The sequence below is a fragment of the Molossus molossus genome, unplaced genomic scaffold (assembly GCF_014108415.1).
Source record: "Molossus molossus isolate mMolMol1 unplaced genomic scaffold, mMolMol1.p scaffold_m16_p_9, whole genome shotgun sequence".
In the NCBI taxonomy this organism is placed as follows: Eukaryota; Metazoa; Chordata; class Mammalia; order Chiroptera; family Molossidae; genus Molossus; species Molossus molossus.
The window spans coordinates 24,812,573-24,834,839 of record NW_023425403.1 but is presented as its reverse complement, the minus strand read 5'-3'; the positions used below and the strand labels follow the sequence as shown (position 1 = coordinate 24,834,839).

At 42.0% G+C, this 22,267-nt stretch overlaps 1 protein-coding gene across 1 annotated transcript in view; it reads right to left on the bottom strand.

Moving 5' to 3' along the window:
- Nucleotides 1-465: 465 nt before the first annotated feature.
- UNC5D (unc-5 netrin receptor D) overlaps nt 466-22,267 on the bottom strand; it is a 485,738-nt gene continuing 463,936 nt past the window's right edge. The window contains exons 15-17 of the mRNA XM_036250102.1: nt 20,082-20,246; nt 13,848-14,026; nt 466-1,658 (exon numbers count right to left, since the gene is read on the bottom strand). Of these exons, the coding sequence (XP_036105995.1) occupies nt 1,454-1,658; nt 13,848-14,026; nt 20,082-20,246 (549 nt within the window). The 3' untranslated portion in view covers nt 466-1,453. The remainder of the gene's footprint in view (nt 1,659-13,847; nt 14,027-20,081; nt 20,247-22,267) is intronic.

Here is a 22,267-nt window from a genome sequence, read left to right as displayed (position 1 = left end):
TGTCCTGATTGTGGACAGCTAATTAAAACATCCACTAGAAGACAAGCAGGAGCAGAGCTTTTCGTACTTAGTCTACCCTGACATCTTGTCAAAAATGATTAAATAGGATAAAAGATGAAGTAAAGTGTAAAGATGGGGGTAATGAATTATCTGTGGGTTTCGATTTTCCACAGTACCATTGCCTCTTATTTGAAACAAAGCAGCATGTTAATGGTGCTATAGAGAAAGCATACTTGGTGAGGTCAAGTTATCAGAGCTTGAAGACTCCCCGAACAATACATGTTTTCTAGGACACTGTGGTAGAGGTCTATTTGCTCAGATATCATTTAGAGCACAGACTATCTGCTAATTTCCCAAAAGGCAAAAGGAAGGGGACCTATAGCCCTATGGAAAGATTTGGTGATAACACAGTACCAAAAGGCTAGAAAATTTCAAGAACATGGATTAGAAAGTACAGTAAAACCCCTGATTCCCTTACAATAATGTTGGGGAAGGGCTTCAACACCTGCGTCCTAGAATTACAGCTTATTTGAGGACTATGGCATCTGCAGTTTGTTTTCTCAGGTCTAGTTTGACCTTTCTCATCTCCAAATCCATGCAATGAGCTGTGTGCTCATAGCACTCTGCAATGTGACTGGCTTAGCTGGGAATAGAGTTGGTTCTGCTTTGCTGTGTTAAAAGACATACATTTCCATATTAAAAAGTCTACACTGCTGGAAACATCACCTCTACTACAATGGTAAGGCAGGGAAATGTGGGTACATTTGTCCTTGAAGGAAATGAAGGAGGGGTATACTGCAAGAACTCATTTGTGTTCTATCTTACCTCTCGATCTAGTTTCCATTAAGTGGCTGGGATAGATAAGGAATTGGTTGGTGCTGGTGTGATGTACTCAGATTCTAAACTGTAATGCCCTCCTTGATGTTATTCAAGTCATACAAATGGGTTGGTAACTCTGTTTCACTTCCAAAAGCCAATTTTACAATGATCGTCGACATTACAGATGCCAGTTGGTAGAAATCTCTTGGCAATCTGCTGCCAGAATCAGCTGGCCTTTTGGGGCACATCATTAAAAACCTGTTTCAAAACATGCACTCATTCATTCTCGGCCTCCCCAGCTTTACTGGAGCTCATCCTTCACCAGGTCCTTCAATCCAGTCATGCCCTCACTTTTATCCTTTGCCACTCTAAATCTGACAAGTTCAGCAAGTGTTAACCCAAGTATGGATTCAAAGGAGACAGAAGAGCCCTCTTTTCTTTAAGAGAGCTGATAGTTTTCCCTATTCACATATTTTACCTAGATTAAATTCAGTTTCCTCAACCAGGGATTCTCACTGGTTGTAAATGAAGGCTGAATTCCCCAAATGCCGCTGGGCAGCAAGCTGCCTCTTTCTTCCGTGTAAAGCGAGTGTCCCGAAGCTGGCCATCACTCTGTCTCTCGAGAGAAAGTGGACTAGAGTCCATTTTGCCTGCTGTAGTTGAAGTCAGTTTCATCAAGCTGGGATTCCGTAATGTTTGCGAGTTTCGTGTGTGTCCTCCCAATCTCTTCAAGGGCACAGGCCAGGGAGTCAAGGTCACCATCATGCTGATGACGAGCTTCCCACAGGTTCAAAATGACAGCAGATGGGCTACTTTGTGTAGCAAAATAAGATAAATTCCTAGAAAGAAGAGTTAAATAAAAAGAATAACAAAACAAAAGTGAAAATAGAAATAAAGGAACAAATAAAAGTCACTATAAGAAAATTAAAAATAAACCATAATGGATATTATTATAATAGAAGCACAAAGCTCTTGAGGCAGGTCTAGGGGAACCGTCTAGTTTGTGTCCCAACACAGCTGAAATTGTACTTTGGAATGTTACCAATGACCTTCTTATTCTCTAATTATTTTCTTAATCCTCATCTTCCTTGAGTTCTCTGTGTGTGTATTTCTCCCTGACTAACCCCCTTGAAAGTCTCTACTTTATTAGCTTATGTGATGATGCAACTCATTCCTATATTTTCAAACTGGCTGACCCCTCTTTATCTCTCTCTTAGTAAATGTCAAGTTTTTGTCTTTGGTTTCTTCTTTTCCTTCCTCAGTGGGCTCATATACTAAGTAGATTAGTTACCACTCTAAGCTGATAGTGTCTAGATCTGCACCTCCCTTCTGACAGGTTAATGTGAGCCAGTTAAAATGTCTAAATGCTTTGGAATTACTCCAATTAGATCTCATCCTCAAACTTAATACACCAGAAATTTATACATATGTTGGCTCCCATTCGAACTATAAACCATATCCCAGTAACTATAACCATCATTCCAATCTCTCACACTAGGACATGTATTTTTGCGTCTTCCCTTTGTTTCTTTTTGACATACACATCAGCTTCACCATTGTTCTCCATTCACAGTACTTATATTTAATTTACGCTTTATTATTTTATGGCTTGAGTCACACCAAAAGCTTTAAAGTTCTTTATGCCTCCAAACTCTAATATACCTGCATTCCATTTCTTCAATTGTCAGCTATCTACCCTACGCATTTTCAGTATTTTCCTTGGTCTGCCCTCAACCTAGCTCAGGTAGTATGCATGTATTTTTACTAAGTATCCGTTTGTCATTTCAGTCATTAATGCTGACTCAGGTAATACCTGGCTTCTTGCTTTCATTCAGTCTATTTTGTTCACTCGGAACGTTGACTTTCTCTCTTTACCTGTTTATCAAGATCCTACACTACTATAACCTGGTTCAATTCTCATCTCTTTGCTCAAAGTGGTTTATTTCTTCTCTGTCTTCGTTCTATGCTTGTACTTAAATTTTCATGTGAGTAAAATGCTTGTATGTTTCATGTGTACGAGCCGGGCCTTTCCAGTGCGGTTACAGACACTTACAGGGAAGGATCATAGCTAATACTTTGCTGATTTTTGCAACAGCACTTATCATAATACTGTGACAGGTGTTTATTCAATATCCATCGACTGAGTAATTGACTGGCATGAGCTTTTATTTCAGATGATATGGGGTCTTCAGGGAAAACAAATGGTAACCTTTTGTATAATAACTTTGTTATGATGAAGACTAAGGCAACACAAAGTATTAAAGGTCACAGTGTTTCATAGGTACATTTTACATCAGGGACAGAAATGTCAGCCTCTGGTGCAATTCTGATGAGTTGAAAAGAGCTTCCTGTCCACCAAGAATTGCCTGTGTTGAGGACGGCATCACTTTCTCTCACCACACTCAGCAGATCAGGAGGGAAGGGCGGGGAAGAGAAGCCAAGCTCTGGAGGGCACCTGCCGTTCACAAGCAGCACAGTTACTTTTGCGTGAATCAAGTGCTGTTTTATTCAACGGTCTCAAGGGACTGTTCGGTTGCTAAATAGCATAAATAATAGGGTACTATAGATACTTTCCACTACATCTGAATCTCGGAAGGGAAAAGGCCAACTTACAAATGTTCTCCAGTGTCTTTCACTTTTTATCTTTCCTTCCTTCTCCACCTCCACTCCCCACCCCCACCCCAAGGGCCGCCCTAGAATCAACTATTATTATTTATTTTTACACTAATAGAAATGGTAAAGCCACCTCACTTGGGGAGTTGAAGGGATCCTGGTTTCTCCTATTTAAGAACATTGTTTTGGATACTGGCACTTCTTCCGGGTCCTGTGGACATGTTTGTGGGAAAAGATGCTGCATCACCAGGTCTAGAAATAGATGGACACACCTCAACCAACACTTAGGCAGCAAATACAAATGAGAAGAATAGCTGAGAAAGAGGCAGACTGGGAGGTAGGTCTGAGTGGACTCCGGGTGGGCTGTGTGACAATCTCTTCTCCTATAATTTATGAGAATAATGACCACGGGGCAAACATTTGTTCCTGGCATGGGTAAATAATTCTTTATCCTCTCCATTGTCATTTCGAAAAGAAAAATAATGCCAGCATGCATGAAAATAAAAGCACAGATTTGTTATTTTATTGACAGTTTATATTTTGTATTTGCTGCTTAACAACAATGGACTAGAGTCCTATGGGAGTGACTTACAGAATTGTTGTGATCCTAGTCACCCCAGTTATACTTTATTCTATAACAAGGGTTGAGAAATATTTCTGTAAAGGGCCAGATAAATATTTTTGACTTAAAGGGCCTCAGGTGGTCTCTGCAGTAACTCAACTCTGCCATGGTAGTGTGAAAGCAGCCATAGACAATACATAAGTGAACAAGCATGGCTGTGTTCCAATAAAACTTTATTTAGCAAACTCAAATGTGAATGGCATACAGTTTTCACATGTCACATAATATTACTCTCCTTTGATTTTTTTTCCCCTGACCATTTAAAAAATGTAAAACCTATTCTAACTTCTGGGCGTGGAGTGCAGACGGAGGGCCAGATGTGGGCTGCCGGCTATGGTGCTGATCTCTGTCCCGCTCTGGATTAAACGCAACCTAGCTTCCCAGAGGTGGTAGCATGCTGGGAGAGACCAGGCTGAGCCTTTCTTGTGCTTCATTTGGAAAGAAGCACCTAGAGGGCCGCAGTTGCGGAATCCCAGAGCTACATGTTCTGCCTCGAGCACTCTGACAGCTGTATCCTCAGTCACTGCTCCAGATCTTGGCCCTTTCAAGACATGCGAGGAGGACCTGGGCATAAAAACAGAGCGCTTTCGGAGAGGCACAAGGAATGTGTTTGGGAGGCTGTAATGAATCTTTGTCTCAACACAACAATAAAGAAAATCCTAAGTCCCTGGGGGCTGCGGGAAGGTGTATAAATACACCCGCCCAGAGGAAGGGGGGCAGAGTGGAGAATGACGCCTGTTAGCCACTCGGTCCTGCAAAGTCCAGGAAATGTCCTGACTCGTGGAAAATTCCTCCACAGATCAAGGGAGCTAAATGCTCAGAAATGACAGGAATATAACACTCACTTGGCACAGCTCTCTGAACATACTGGACCAAGTGAAATGTGCTCCCCAAAGTACTTTCATATTAATTCTCTGAATTTACATAAGGACACTTGCTCAGTATAGCACACACAAATCTCACATTCCACTTAATTTTAGTAGATACATATAGGAGCATACCAGCCTTATTAAAAATGATTCAATTAGCTTTGTGATAAACAGACATCCTATTAAACTACATTTATCTATCTATGCCACATTAATATATAAAAGACCCTAAAATCTGAATCCAATAAGCTATTTCTTAGACATCGGAATTACTTTACTGCTAGCTTGTGTGCAAATGTATTATGGTTTTATGAAAATTAGTACACCATAAATTCATACCACCCTTTTAAAATTATTCCGACTCCAATCTATGTGATTCATTTCCCTTCATAATTATGTTGGTGCATTTGGACACCAGCAAATAAATGCACACACAATTTAGGGAAGATTGTTAATACTAGAAAAAAAGGATCCACTGCAATAGTTGATTTAAGAAATTTCCTGAATATCTTTGATATTTTTTTTAAGTAAAATAACATGTAGAAAAACAGTAGTCCTGAAATTTAGGTGAATGCCTTTAAATAAAACTTGTTTTTCTTTCTCTTTAAAAAATATTTAAACAAGTACATGTTTGTTCTCATTTTAAATGCTTCAAATTGTTCTATGTTATGCATTGAATTTTTGGCAACATTTTGTCATATTTTTTTTTTTTTTGTCATAGCCTTTTCAAATTCTGATTGAATGAGGTAATTTTTGAAAACTAAGATTTTTCTGGTGATGTCATAAAGATGCTGTATGCTATGCAGATAAGATTATCTACTCTGTAAATTTTAGAAATTTACGTTAGAATCATTCTGTCTTCAATTCATTTGTCTTAGGCCCTATGGACTCAGTGATTTTATCTTTTCCTCTGGAGGACCCCTCATTGAAAGAGTTCAGATAAACTGCACAACGCACATGCTCAGACAGCGTAGTAGATTTATCCATCTAAATTCATTGAGTAGTAATGGTTTATTAAGTTTAATTTTATTTGTAAGCCTACATGCTTTCTATTCACTTGAGTTCCTGGGGGGTTGTTTTATTACTATGATTAATTTCATCTGTCTTCCCCACTCCCCTACCCCCATCTCTGAGCCCCAGTTAAAATCCCATGCTTCATGTGGAAACCAGGGCAGAATTGAGAACATAAATTTTTACCTTAGAAATATCGCTAGCCAAACACCGGCCAACTTATAGTGGTGTCATAAACTGGATTTTTATATAAAATCTCAGTTTTCAAAATACAACCTGAAGCTAATGACCCTGTTGATCATGGAAATTAGGTTAGGTTTGAGGATTCTTGGAAATGGTTACTGTGCCGTCTGTTTTCTTCTTTGGGTAGGAACAGGAAGGGAGGCTTGAAGGAACCAAGATAAATATACATACTGTCTTTACCTACTGTTGTAACCCAGGGCCAGTTTTACCAAAAGGAGAAGTGGCTGGGTGTCCATGCAGTGTGGATTTAGAGATACCACCCTTTCTTTAGTACTTGAAAGCTGTATCCAAATGCAGGTGTTTAGGGACTAGTAACATCTAGCTCTTCAGTCTGTTACTAGAGATCAGAGGGCCGCCAGGAGGAGAGCCAGGCCCGTCTGGAGCCCTAGCTGAGCCTCGGGGAAATGCTCTGCAGAGGAATCAAGGGCACGTTGTACTCACAGCTGGATTTGTGCCTGACTTCCAGATAGCAAAGCTTTCATTTTAGCTGCTCAGAACCATATTACCAGGGGGCCAATATACCTATTCACCAGCCGTGAGCTCTTCTTGTGACTAAGAGTGACTTTCCTGCTCAATGTGGAAGGGGATGGCGTCTGAGCCGCAGCACCCCAACCTTAGCACCGAAGATACCTCACAACAGGTGCATGCCACAATGTCATTCAGAACGTGGGATCTCATCCATCCCTCTCCAGCAGAAGGGAGCCCTTGCACCTGTAACTGGGTACATGCCACAATGTCATTCAGGACGTGGGATCTCATCCATCCCTCTCCAGCAGAAGGGAGCCCTTGCACCTGTAACCAGGTACATGCCACAGTGTCATTCAGGACGTGGGATCTCATCCATCCCTCTCCAGCAGAAGGGAGCCCTTGCACCTGTAACCGGGTACATGCCACAGTGTCATTCAGGACGTGGGATCTCATCCATCCCTCTCCAGCAGAAGGGAGCCCTTGCACCTGTAACCGGGTACATGCCACAGTGTCATTCAGGACGTGGGATCTCATCCATCCCTCTCCAGCAGAAGGGAGCCCTTGCACCTGTAACCAGGTACATGCCACAGTGTCATTCAGGACATGGGATCTCATCCATCCCTCTCTAGCAGAAGGGAGCCTGGCACCGGTAACACGAGGGCAGCAAGTGTGTTTATATTCTACAAACTATTGCCATGTGTAGTAAGACAACTTTTTTTTTATATATTAACAAGTATATTTTTAAAAAATATCTTCTTTCTGACTAGGCTGGCAGTATAAAAAGTAAATACTAAGCTTAGCTGCCTATAATAAATTGAGAAACATCACTTTAAGAATAGTTCATAATCCTACTGTATAGTACCAAAGAGGGAATTGAAACACAGTCATAATGAAAAAAAACCTTAATATCCCTGCTATCATCCTAATTGTCTTATTTAATGAGAGCTTCTTATGTGACCAAAACCAATCCTCTATATGGTTTTTTAAATGCAAATAGAAGAGAAAAACACATTGATTCTGTACAGTAGTAACTGGACACACCATGAGCATCTGGCCTATTCCTCAAGCTTTCACCCACGAGCTCAGCCCGCTGGGCACTCAACAAGCCGCAGAGCAGCGTCCAGGGTCCAGCCAGCCGTGCTCCATTGTCCAAGAAGAAGCACGAAGTGTGCGCCATACTGCAGCCTGCGCCTACTGGCCCCTGGGCCTTCCAATGGAAGAAAGCTCGGATGGAGAGCCCGCAGGACACGACACAGGCAGTTAAGACATGCTGAGTTTCATTTTGGCCGAAGAGTGCTGCCTTAGTTCTTTTAGGCCAATAAATTTGACAATGCAGTTCCCCTTCCAGTTTTTCCTTTTGCTTAGTCCATTGTCTGGTTCTTACAAGGGAATAGCGAGGATTCTTCCTTCTTTGGAAAACGTATTAATAGACCTGGAGCTCCCTGGACCGCCTGTGAGTTGTCAGATGAGAATAAAGCCAATTTCCTGACAGGAAAAGTCTATGTTAATTTCTCATATGTGAAAATGAAGGGCATTTTTGAAAACTACCAAGTCACATCTCTACTTTTCTTTGATTGGGGTATCATGAAAAAGTAGGTCACATTTAAATTAATTTTCCACTTCAACAACCTTGAGACATTGCAAGCATCTTTAGGGTGATGCAGAATGACCACCATTTGTTCCAAGAGGAAAAACTATTGTGCTAATCCTGAATGAGGGAAGGGCGAAATATTTATACTTCTCCCTTTGCAAAACACTCAATATGTGTTTGAATAACACATCACAAATAACTGAAAAGAAATAGTGAATCACTTAAAGAATACTCTAATGAATTAGGTATAATCCTTCCTATAATTTTATTGTCTCAAATTATGAAAACAGCATATTCAGACACCTTGACATGGTCAGGTTTTTCGGTCCTGTTGGAGACTGCATTGTGATGGGTATTGTTTACACTCTGAAGGGGGCTTGGCATGTCCATCTTTTCTGAAACTATATTACTTAAAGAAGGAAAACGTATTCCTTCAAAGATCAGGACAAATTCACCCCTTGCCTAGAAGGTATGTGGTGTCCCTTGTCACCACCCCCTTGGGGTTTACGGTCGGAGGATGACCTTGGCTTTCCCAGACCTAGAGGAACATAAACAGCAACGTTTCCATACTGCCTTAAGGAGGGACACCTGCCTTTACAAACCACACACAGCTTGTTCACAGCTAAACTAGTTCCAAGGCTGCATGTCTGCAGCTTCATGTTAGTGGGGAGTTTCACGAGTCATTGACTTTGGTGCAATGAAGCCCAAACACTCACCACTTGGCTATGTTGGGTCCCTCTGGCTTCACAGTAAGGGTTCTTTAAATTTCAGACACTGTATAAATCCACTGGGGCAGACCTGAAAATCTGATTCAAGCTTCATCATATTTTGCCTCTAAGGACCTGTAATGCTATCCCACTGTGTATTAATTCTCCTTAAAAGAGTCGCGAAGAAATGGCAGCCTCACACCCATTTTTACATGAGTATATTTTCTAGCCTCTAGCCTCCAGAACCGAGGATGCTTAATTTGGTGTAATCATAATAAATCCCAAACCTCAGGAACGAAAATATCCAGTCTCCGTGGCCACTGGAGTGACCCTGTAAAGTGGTCTTCCTACGAAGCAGGCCTTCTGCATGGGTTTTCTCGTCTTCTCTCTCTTTCCTCCTCCCTCCGTTTTCATCCCATAAGAAAGCTGGAGCTGGGACTGTTCCACGTCCACTGAATTCTCAGCAGTTATTCAGACACAGATTAATAAGCTGCCTTGTGACCTTCCTCTGGCCTCTCCCTCGGCCCTCTGGCCATTGCACTGTTCCTGCGCGTCCAATTAAGAGGGTGGACAGAGGGAATGAAAGGATGTGACCTTAGGGTGAGAAGATTCTGCTTCTCATTAGAGGTGCTGTTAAGACATTTGGTGGAAAAACAAGTTTTATAACACTGTGTACGAGCCATGAGGTTTGCAATATTGCATTTGTCCATAATTTCTTCCTCAGCACCCATGAACCTCGGAAGTACCCTTGAACTATTTTACCCAGTTAATCAATAAGAAATATGTTTCTTCGGAAGTGCTTACAGATTTTTGAATAAGTATACTATAGAATAGAATAAGTATACTATTATTCTGTAAAACCTATTAATAAGGTACAATTTATCTACTATTTGCCATTTTGAAATTCTTTCTTCCATTTCAGCTGCTTCCCCTCTCTCCATCCTCCCATATCTCATGTATTTTATCCAGCATCTGTTCCCATAGCAACTTGGTCAGGCTGGCTATGTTTCCACAGGGTTTCTGGAATATGAAAATCGTAAGGCCTTAAAGAAGAATGATCTCATGGTATCATGTACTCCTTATGACCTGAGAAAAGACAGGAGTTCTCCACAACGGAAGCCGTAGAACCTGCTTTCTTTTGAGACCAATTTTCAAAATCCTCTGATGCTTGTTACATCTGTTCTATTTATTAGGAGGCAAGTTTGTAAGGTCTAGTACACTATCCAATGAAAAAGTTCATGTCATTCATTAAAGACAAGTGTACTGAATTTCCTCTAATATATGTGTAACTGTAGTTAAAAAAATAAATAAAGCATGATAAAATACAAAGTGCTATGGAAGTTCAGAGCTGGGAGGATTCTTCTAGCTGAAGCAGTTTCCAATATTATTTGTTTATTCCTCAGCAGTGCTGCCCAGCATCTACTTCCATGCAATCAATTCTTCATTTTCTCAGCCCTAGCCCCCTACCCATCACAGGTGGCCAAGAACACCAAAATGGAGAATTATTGCAGCTGACTTTATAGGATAAATGTGCAGCCTCCGCTTTGATATTCAGCAAGCATGGGCTCTGAGAAGTAGTCACAGTTTGCTCACAGAATCTACAACTGCAACTGCTACTTACGGAATTCTTTGCTAGGCTGTGGGTCGTGTTTAGCAGGATCCGTACGCCAGGTGAGCGGCCAGGCTGCCTGTGTTGCCGCCGTACAACACACCCCACTGCCATTTCTCACATTCTCATCGATTGCTCACCTAAGCCTCTAACTTTCCATCCCCCCTCCTTCTCTCCTATTCAGATCTAAGAGAAACTTGCTTGGCAAAAGGCAGATGATCATCAGTGACATTTGCATTAAGAGAACATGTCCACTGACAAGTAAATACAAGCAAATGATTCCCACCGCCTCCTTTGCTGACTCTTCCTTCGTGATGTGAGGGCTGTTGCTTTACTAGCTGTCCAACGCTTTTGGAAATGAAAAGCAAGGGGAGAGTCAGGGAAACGTGTTGTCACAAAATCAAGGTCAGTGAATTCTCTGAATTGGGATAATCTTTCTTTTGTGACCCCCCAGTTGATGAAATCTAAAGCTACAGAAAGCTTCCTTACCAAAACGCATGGGCATACTGACAGTGCCAGGTTCCTGTGTTTTTGCACACACTGATGATCGTTCTGTACCGTGTCATTTATAACCCTAAGAGCAAGACCAGTGATCTGGGATTACAAAATAGAAAGTTGTGACAAATTACATCTGAACATCCCCTTCGTCTATGTCACATGTTTCTTCCCACGTAGAAGATGTATTTTTGGTACACTAATGAAAATATAAAAGGGACCCGACAGTTCCCACGAAACGAGAATGAGCTAACACAGTGCAAGGGGATTTTTAGTAGCCTTTCTCCTATTCTTTTCCTCTGAGTGTCTTGGTGGCCCTCTCTGGAAACACGGCAGCCTGCAGAAGCAAGCCATGTCCTGCAGAACTTCCCCTCCCGTGAGGGATGGAGAAACCGTAGCTCACAGTGTTCCTCTAACTGAAGCAATAACATCCTGTGGAAGTTTTAAATGAGAGGTCAGCAAACTATGTATCACAGGCCAGATAGAGGTCCTTGCCTGCTTTTTAATACCGTTCATTGGTACACATGTGTGCCTATCTGCTCTGGCTGATTCACACTACAGAAGCAGAACGGAATAGTAGCTGAGAAGTTGCAACAGATGCCATACAGTCTAAACTATTTTCTATGTTGTTCTGAAACAGGAAAAGTTTGCTGACCCCTAGTTGACATCATTCTTACTCCCTAATTAGACTATTGGAGAGTTAAGTCAAAGAATAAAAAGGAGGGTAGGAAATGCCATTCACTGATGCTGAATATAATAACTAAATGAGATTTAAAGTAGAAGAAGATTACATATATTCATGCTATTCCAATTTGCTATTAATTGTGAACATTTCAAAGGGAGTAACTAGCATTTATAGAAAATTGACAGCTTCTGGGGACCATGTTAGAACCTTTCCAAAAAAAAGTAGGTGGTTTGAATATCTTAGGTCAAGGCCATGTAGGCTTTCCTGGAGAAAGGACCTACTAAGATGAAGCAAGCAAACAAAGAGACACACTGAGTGCTCACGTTTCGTGCCCCTGGGTGCTGGAGGGGCAGTCTGCACAGCAGAGCCATTTGCTGCTCATTAGAGCCCAGGGACAAAGGATGTTAACCTCACTCTCCCAGTTCGAGATGCATTTTCCCTACTGTGCAAGGTCAGAAACGGAGGGCTGTGCAGGCACTCACTGTGGTTCTCTTACGTGTACTGCAAACGGAGAACAAATGGAACGAGGCAGCAACACGCACACACTCATTCAGCAAGTTCATGACAGCATCCATGGCACACGGAGAGTTCATGGCAATTCCTTTCTCATAAATGATGAATTAAAACCCATAAACCCTTACAGCGAGCATGGATTAGAAAGTTAACGTCGTCTGAATTCCATGAGCTGCATGTGTGGAAAAGGAACAGGGGTGATTAGCGACGTGTCTAGGCACACTGGGATTGGTTGTAGGACCCCACAGGTCTTTGGACTCCTAGCCCAGTGTTCTTTTTAAACCAAGGACTCTCTTCTGGGTTGGGTTTTCATTCTTGTCTCCATGCTGATCAGAAAGCGAACTTGCCATAGTCATGGCGTTCGTGTTATAAACAAGACACCTATTCTTTTTCAAAGTTGCTGGGAAATAGTCAAATCGTTATTGTTTCCTATACACTCATTCATCTTTGTATGCTTTCACTTTCAATGTGTGTCCTCGCAAGAAGGTGTCTGTCCTTCTGGGGCCTGCTGCCTCTGCACATTCCGTCTTCTCTTGCAGCAAGTCTCCCCCCCTCCTGCTTTTCCTCCGTGAGCCTGACTGCTTTCTAGCTGCGCCCTTCCTTCTTGGACTCTGCACCCCTTTCGAACAGGGAACAGCACTCTGTTCTTCCTTGGCAGACACCTACCCCCCTGTCAGAGAAGAAAGAGTCGGGTAGCATGTCTGTGAACATGAAGAACAGGAGCTGGAAATGACAGAGCAAGTCAAACGGTAGGAAACGAAGGCTTCGCCTCAAAAAGAAAAAACAAAAAAGTAGTACCAAAGAAAAGAGAAATAAAACACTTCTGGCAAAACTTGTTCTCTTTCCTTTCTGGGGCATGGAAGGTGGGTTAGGGAGAGAGGTGGAATTATGTGCCGATGCCTCCCCAGCCAGTCATCCATCAAGGGCAGCTGACACCGGCCTGCCCACTGGCAGCTCTCGGAGCATCACCCTGCTTCTCATCGAATGTAGCGGAGCCCATTACGAATCTCTGTTCAATCTCAACTCCACTGCAACATTAGTCCAACAATGAGCAGTGCTTGTGTAAGCAGCAGATTATTCACGGTGCCTGGGCAAACTTTTGCTTTTCTAATGCCCTCTGCCTTCAAACCTGAGAGTTATCATCCTCTAACTTCTTTCTTTTTATAAGGAGGAACCCACTTCTGTAGGCTGAGCATGCCTTCATTAAGGGTTAAATAATGCTTACGTGACCTGATGGTAGGGAGGAGGGTTGAGAGATTTGCTTCTTTGTTTCTGTGTCTCTGTCTCAAGATTGTGCTGGGATCCCTCCCAAGCACCAACGTGACATAGTCTAACCCTCCCCTTTGTGTGGCCCAGCTAGCAATGGGATGGGAGCAGACCAAGTAGGACTTCTCCGTAATCCCCCAAGGCAGAGTGGGGTGGCAGGAGATGCCACACACACTGATGTTCTTGTCTTTCCCCATTTGCGTAGCTGAACCTCACACGGACCGTGGCCAGAGGAACCAAGCTGTCAGAGCCTGCTGAGCACAAGGTATACTCAGCCCACATCACTTCTCAAAGCTCTTTGAGAAAAATCTGCTTTCAGAAGTTGTCCCCAGTTACCTGTTGATGCTGTTTTTCTGTGCTAACATCTGCCAGTCCTTGCCTTTGGCATTGGGGGTATCGAAGGTAGCACAAATCCGCTGTCTGATGGAGTAGGGGATTTTGAAGGCTCTGGGGCCAGTCTGTGCAGGGAATGTGCTGTCCTCTTGTGCAAAGAAAGTGATGGTTTCTCTTTCACTCTGAAACAAAACGGGGAAAGCAGGATCAGGTCCAAGCACTACTGATCAACACTTTTACTTTGTAAGAAAATCTGTGTTAACTCACATGCACAAAATGCTTGCCTAACGCGATGACCTCTGTAAAATACATTGACAAGTTCCCCTCTCTTCTAAAATACTAAATAACTCTCAGTAGCCCGGTGAATTGAGTGCTGGGATTTATAGCAGCCTCTTCCACTCAGAGGAGTCACAACGACCAGCTTCCTACATCTGAGGACACATCAGGGGGGAGCGGAATTAGACTTTTTATTTGTTTTGGGGGATAGATTGAATCACTGCTGTGATTACAATATGTTACAAGAGAAAAAGGGATTCTGCAGATATCATTAAGGTCCCTACACAGTTGACTATGAATTGATCAAGAGAGATTTTCCTGGGTGAGCCTGACCTAATCAGATAACCCTTAAAAGGGAGAAGTTCTCTCTCCTGCTGGCCTGAGGGGAAACAAACAGCCATGGCATGAACTACGGGAGAGGGGGAAGGAAATGAGAGTAGGGCCCGAGGGTGCTCCCTAAGATCTGAGAGTGACCCCTACCCAAGAGCCAGCAAGAAAATGAGAAATTCAGTCTTATAGGTGCAAGAAACGGATTTTTCCCACCACCTAGATAAGCTTGGAAAGGGACCCCGAGCTCCAGCTGAGAAGACGTGTTCTGCCATAACCTGGATCTCGGCCTTGTGAGACGCCATGCCTAGGCTTCTGATATACAGAGACATGCGAGACCATAAATGGGCGTTACTTATGCTGTTAAATGTGTGAGGAATTTGTTACACAGCAAAAGAAAGCTCATGCACAGGGAAATTAAAACATCAATGTGACACTGGTTTAAGGGACTACTTAGGACTGTTTAAACACAATAAACTATCCTTTCTGTTAGGAACGTGTCGCCTTGGCTGTCCTTCAGGTCAACATATGCCTTTCCTGAACTGCTCTGTGACCCTACCCTGATTTTTCAAGTCATTACACATCTTCCTACTGAGGGTACCAAGCCATGGTGGCCCTTTTTGGCTAGTGCCCAGGCTCACACAGTTGTAAACCTTCAGAGTTGATGAGTTTTATGTCCTCAAAAATTTAATTGAGGAAATTGGTCCATGCACAGATCTTATTAATGATTGACAATGTGTTTTATCTTTACATGACCATATAACACAGTTGCATTTTGAGGGCTGTGTTTTGGAAACAAAGCCTTAACCCAGCATTTCCAAAAGGGTATCTGGGAACATGTTCCAAGTAAGAGCAGTCCCGTGGTCAGATACATTTGAGAAATGCTGCATATTATCTCTTTTCGGAAAATCGAAGCACATGTTATCATATTAAACAGATTCTACTTACTGGTTTTAGTTCCATTCCCTGGAATACTATAGAAAAATGTTCATCAAAATCTTCCAGTATTTGAAGTTAGCATGGGGTAATAGAAAAAACATGGCTTTCAGAGATAGAGTATGAGCTTACACATCTAGCTCAGCGACCTTGAAAGCTACATGACCTCTCTCATCCTCAATTTCCTAATCAATCCTTTGACATTTTCATAGACTTCAGAGAGATGATGAAACTTGATAAAAGTCACCCAGGTTGCTTGTGACAAAGCTAAAACTAGAATTCTGATATCCTGATGTCTACACCAGGACTCATTTCACTGTGCCATCCTGCTTCAAGACAAGTACAAGAAACCCACAAGGCAGGGTGGTTAGAAAAATGCTCTCTGAGTGGTATTAGCTTTACACTTCAGGAAGTAAGAGGAGGAAGGGCTCAAGGAGAAGGCATCTGAGTTGGCCTTGAAGAATGGGTAGCTATTGATTGAATAAAAATGGAGTGGAGAAGTGATTATTTTAGGCAGAATGGCGAATTCTTTTCTGATATATTGGATGGTTTTAAAATAAACCAACTCAGGCATCTTACTGAATAAAATAGGTTACAAGATATATCACCTTTTAAAAATCATAGTGTGTAAAAATTTCCCCTAGCCCTTAACACTACAAATCAAGTAGGAATGGCTTTGTTAACTATTTCGAGACTTAAGGCAGGACAATGCACTTAGAAAGGATGCTAGAAGCTAAGGATAGAAGAAGAAAAGGGATTCTATGCAAGAAAACGTGGTAGTTATTATAAAATGGCACCCAAACGTGTTAACGGGAAAAGGTGGCATGCCAGTGAAGCTGAAAACATTGAAAATACCCATGCCAGAGGACTGCGGTAGACAGGGAACTGGCTTCTGGAAGCCCTCGTGGCCTCTGGGAACTGACCAATGCGCCAAGTTCTATCTCACTGTTGATAAAAGAAGAAGAAAGACCACCCTGATACGGAAAGTCTTCGGAAAAAATTGAATAGAGTGGTGCACTTTGAAGGTAAATAACATATTATGAGACTATGAAAGTAAGTATTTTTTTTCTATTTACTATACTTTAATAAGTGGGGCCCATTTCTCTTTCAAAGTTTCCAAATTTAAATATTTTCCATGCATAAGGATGACACTTTATGTAACATTTATGATGCATTCTAAAAGACATCTGGGCCAAGTAATAAGAATCCTGTAGATACATCACATTTTCTGATTGTTTAAATTAAATATTCAGAGGAACAGTAGATTTTTACGCCCTGCACATCGGAGATAAGCAGCTGCTACCTGGTTAGCTCGGGAGTTGTAAATCAATGAGAAATTCCAAGTATTCTTCTTTGTAACAGACAAATCATCTCCAACTTTCCCCACTTTTGGAAGAAAGATAAGAGAAATTGCTTGAAGGGAAAAATGTAACGTAAGATTCCCATTTAAAGTTGTTCCTACCAAAAAAATAGATTCTTCACTAATGTTACATTAATAAGGAATGATGAAATAAATTACTTGGTGATTCGTCCCTTCTCTTCCATATAAGCAAAATTATTTATGTTTCATCCACAAATTTTAGATCAGTGATAGCACTGCTCTATAGAGTATCAATCGGTGATAATCATTAATTAATTCGGTTGGGTCAATTTTAAGGAGAATCAACCAGCTTCTAAAGATTAACCCTATAATGACCACTCTAAAGAACAGAAAAGATGTATTATCTTGATTACTGAAATGATTTTTAAGTGTGAGAGGATATGAATGATGGTATTTATCTCATAGGTATGAGGCATGGAGGGAACACGATGGATGTGAGGCTGAACATAAAGAACCAAACGCTTTTAATGAGAATAATCACTGCATTGAGATATTGAAAATTATATATATACTTCTTTTACCTCTCATGATTCAATTCATGAAATAGCAACACTAAGATAACCCATTAAAGTAAGGTAGGAATTGAGTGAGAGCCCTCAGTCTAAATATGCAGGGACTTTTGGAGGAGGGGGGATATTAAAAAATGTATTTCAAATAAATCTTTTAAAATCTTCAAAAGTTTTAGTGCCTTATTATTATAATTTTATTAATAATTAGTAAAACCCTATTGCTAATTTATTAAAACCACCCAATGCACTCTCTTGCAGCCTAGCAGCCATGAACTATGATGCAGCTTAATAATTGATCTATTATTCCTGATTGGCTGATTGATACAGACTTGTGTCTGGAATGTATCCTGCTTCCCACCACTGTAATCCCAATTGTTCAGCAGTTTATGTATCTTCACATTTTCTTGAACTATCTACCACAAAAACCAAGTCATTTTTTAAGGAGAAGAGGATGTTTTTTATTCATCAGATATACCACCAGATGTATGCTTTTCCAAGGAGTGAGACATTCTGAGGGTAGGAAGGACCTTGAGTGATCATTCAAGACATCTCTTGGCAGGAAGACCTATGTGTAGGAAACCTGTGTTATTCTTCAGGATCTATAGAATGAACACTTATTCTAGCCCATCACACAAACAGTTGCATCTCATCCTTCTGCAGTCGTAAGGAAAGAACGTCTCAGTTTTCATATACTTTCATACTCATTGACATTGCTGGTGCTGTGCTGTTTGTCACTAGTGCCTAAACTCCCAAACAGAAGACTTGTATCACACGCAGGGCTCATAGTCAGGACTGATACTGAGACCTCCTGGGCTGGGATCCTGTAGCAGCGTAGCAGGGAAATCCAATCTTGAGTCTTAACGTCAGGTATCTCAGTAGGAGATACGCCCATCTTACTAGCTTTATGACCCTGGACAAGAAGTCTGACCCCTTGAGACTGTTACAGCATGTAACATCGTTCTGGTATAATACCAGTCCGTGGAGCTGTGGTCACGTATGTGAGAGCACATGAAGTGGCGCCTGAAATGCATGGCTGTCCATAGTTATTAATTTTCCTCTGACAGAGGGAATTGTAACAAACTAGATTTGCCTAAGAAATACAATTTATTCCAAAGCGATGGAGTTGTACTGGGCCCAATTCTAGCAGTAACACTCGAGGCAATTAATAAAATGATCCTTACAGGATCAAAAGCGTTCATAAAGCTTCGAGAAGGCAGTAGCTTACAAATTGGATGACTGTCATCTAACACGGAATATCTAAATATTATTCTCCTCCTTGCCTTCTTTTATCAAGAGATACTGTGATATTACCTTCTTCAAGGTCTTTCAAAGTGATTGTAAACTTTGTGAAGCATTAAGAAAGAAACGGGAGAGTAAAGGATAGGGTTATGTTTACTAGCTCATTTTCCTTTCATGCCCTTCAAATAATTTATTTAAGCAAGGAGCAGAGGTACCAGGATGTATCAACTCTATCAATTCCTTTTACATCAACATGCTGTAATAGCAAAAGTTGACCCTCAGTATCTGAGTGCCTTAAAAAATAAAAATCTTTTAAACTTAGAATTCTTTTGTTGACCTGTTGACAGACATTTCGAGCAATCTGTATCACAGGCATCTTTATGCTTTTTCCTTCCTGCTTCTAAACACCAGAAAAGACAACTGGGTGTTTGCCTTTGGTGTTTATTTTAAAACTTTCCTACAATTTTTATTTTATTTTGAAATGTATTGTGTTAAATATGCCATGACTGTTCAGAAAAGATACTCTAAAAATATCCTAGCTAGGTTTCCGGATATTCCGTTCCCATTAAAGCTACTTCAGCACATAATGCTAATTGTCAATAATGAATGCAAATGCTGTATCCACATGTCAGTCATGACAGCTATCAGTTTGGAGACACAGTCCTTTGGAAAGCCATCCGCTCTTAGAAAAACTATTTGAGGAATTAGCAATACTCATTCTGCATGAACAATGAGAATGGAGGGAAGTGATGATGCTATAAGGCTACACGTTTTCAAAGAAAAAAAACAAAAAACACCCCTCTGAGCCCGGGCCAGTTTGGCTCAGCAGTTAGAGCGTTGGCCCACACACCAGAGAGTTGTGGGCTAGTTTCTGCTCAAGGGCACACCTGGGTTGCAATTTGATCCCCAGCCCTGGGGAATTAATGAATATAGGCTTAATGGAAATAGAGATGTGCAGAACCTTGAGCCCGGAGGGTCTGAGAAATTGTAAGACAATAAAGGAACCAAGACGCTGAAGTTACAATAACACACACGGGGCAACTGACTTTTGTAAAACCAGTCGGAAGTGACAGAAAACTGCCCAGTGGCCTCGTGCCTCTTTCTGACGTGCGTGTCTCACTGTACAATGAGCTAATAATGAATTTCGGTCCATGTTCCAAGCCTACCACAGGCTAGTGCTAGATCGCGTGTGGTGGTGTGTACAGATAGCTCTTTCCTTCCCCAAAGGCCCCTTCCCAGAGCCTGAGTTCTGACGGGTGGTTCCCCTGACCAGTGGGAAGCTCAGTTTAACCTGAAGCCTGAGAAAAATTTTATCTTCCCTTATCAGTAATGAGGACTGAAAGGACTGAAGAATGCAAGTGACAGCGAGACGGTGATAATCAGTTTTCAAAAGGCAGAGTTGCCAGATACAGTAAGGCCAAACGATTTGTCCAATCAGTAATGCGGATTAAAAGAGTTAGTGCATTTGGATGCTCTTGGCTGCTATCTGAGTAGCATGACTCCAATGGGTATATAGTTCTGATGGTCCTTTAGAAATGGGGTCAGGAGGCCTGTGGACCAAGGACTCACCTCGAGGATTGATGTCTGCACTTGGAGGATCTGTTCATGGCCTTTAAGCTGCCGGATGCAGATCTTGCAGGACAGCTGGGTGGTGGTGGGCGTGTAGCGCTCCAGGGAGAAGGCACAGTGCAGGGGCTGCCGGTTGCTGCACCACACACGGGAGAACGGGACCTCCTGCAGGGACACGGGGCAGAGAACAGGGCTGTGGTATGCAGAGCCCGGCTCAGATGAGCAGGGAACAGGAGAGACTTAATAGCAATAATTATGATGATGATGACGATGATTGCAGCAGAGATAATTGCCTAAGTGACTTTGGCGGAATTGTTGTAGAAATAATGTTCCAGCATATGCCAAGCAGCACAGAAGTAATTAATGTCAATTCCAATTGATAACATTTAAATTCCAAAACTGCACTGCAAGAGCTCAGACTTCACTTGAGAGCTCAGAAAGGATGCCACCGAACATGAATCATAATGCTTTTCATTAAAACATGTTCTTAGAATACTCCTATGGTCCATCGTCCTACCAAAGGCGGGATAGGATATCTTTTCTCACTTAAATGAAAATTATTCTAAAGAACTGATTGACCAAAACTTGTCCCCATACCCTAAACTCAAGCTGAATCATGTAAACAGAACACAGCATTGCTAATGTATCCAGCATAAAAATTATACCTTCTGCAAAATCACATACGTATAACGTACATCCCAGAGACAGGCCCAAACACCCGGGCCGCCCACAGCAGTCTAGGTTGCCAGCTCCTCATTCAGTCCATCCATTCAGAATTCTGCGGGGAATGCCTGCTAAGGACCAGACATTCTACTAGATGAGCAATAAGAAATGAGGTTCATTCCCCACTCTCAAGGGACTTACAAACAATTGAGTGGTAACAACAATTTTTACTAAATAAGGGGAGAAATTATAAAATCTCTATAGATCACCCTTTACCCCATTACTAGTTAGTAATGCCACCAATGCACTGTGCTCAGGCATGTGGCTTTTTTTTTTAATCACCCAAGGATTTTTCTAGTTGATTTTAGAGAGAGAGGGAAAGAAGGAGTGTGAGAGAGAGAGAAACACTGATTGGTTGCCTCCTGTATGTGCCCGACCAGGGATCAAACCTGCAAGCTAGGTATTTACCCTTGACTGGTAAACACACCACCTTTTGGTGTACGGGATGACGCTCCAAACCAACTGAGCCACCCGGCTGGGGCAGGCATGTGGCTTTAAACAAACGTGAAGTACACCCTAGCCAGTTTAGCTTTGTGGTTGGAGCATCGGCCCACGGACCAGAGCCATGGGTTTGATTCTGGTCAAGGGCAAGTAACTTGGTTGTGGTTCATCCCCAGCACTGGTTAGTGTCAGGTGGGAGGCAGCCAGTTGATGTGTCTCTCTCACATCAATGTTTCTCTCTCTCTCCCTCTCCCTCCCTCCCTTCCACTCTATCTGAAGATAAATAGAAAAATATCCTTGGGTGAGGATAATAATAATAATAATAATAATGTGAAGTAGAGGTCAGTAGATATTCTGAGGTCAGAATATCAGAAATTGATACACTTTTATCTGCTAAAAAGTCTCTCATGCCTACTCAAATCTGGCTGGATCCCTGGCAATGACCACATATGTCCAACCTCTAGTAATGTTAATCCTCAATTCTTTCTCTTCCTCTGCTCTCATTAATTTGCACTTTTACCTGTTGCCATAAATGTAGTTTTCTATAACACCATCCCTGAAAGGTGGCCTGGGAGTTAGATACCTGAAATGTGACTGGTAATGAAGCCAGCGTGTGTTGTAAGACCAAGGGCCATGATTAAAATTCAGTCTGCTCACTTTGAGGGACTGTAGCTGCCCAGTCGTCCCTGAGCTCCGCTGTACACACTTGTTCATTTCCTGATTTTCACTACAGCAGTCTCCCGTCCTGAGTCTGGACGCTTCCTGGGGGGCCGGCAAGGAGGCAGGGACCTCGGGGTGTTACTCTTGGGAAGAGAGGAGAGTCAGCTTTGCGGGGAACGAAAGACCAACGCAAGCACTGACCCCTCATCCCAGCAAAAAACATAAGGGCTTTGTGTTTTTGTTTCATTTGTTTGCTCTTTATCCCGAGTCAAGGGAAAGGCGGTGGACCTTTGTCTCAGGAAGTAGAAAAAGGGACCCAGGAGAAGGCCTGTGTGTGTGACACCGTGTGTTTCTTTGACTTC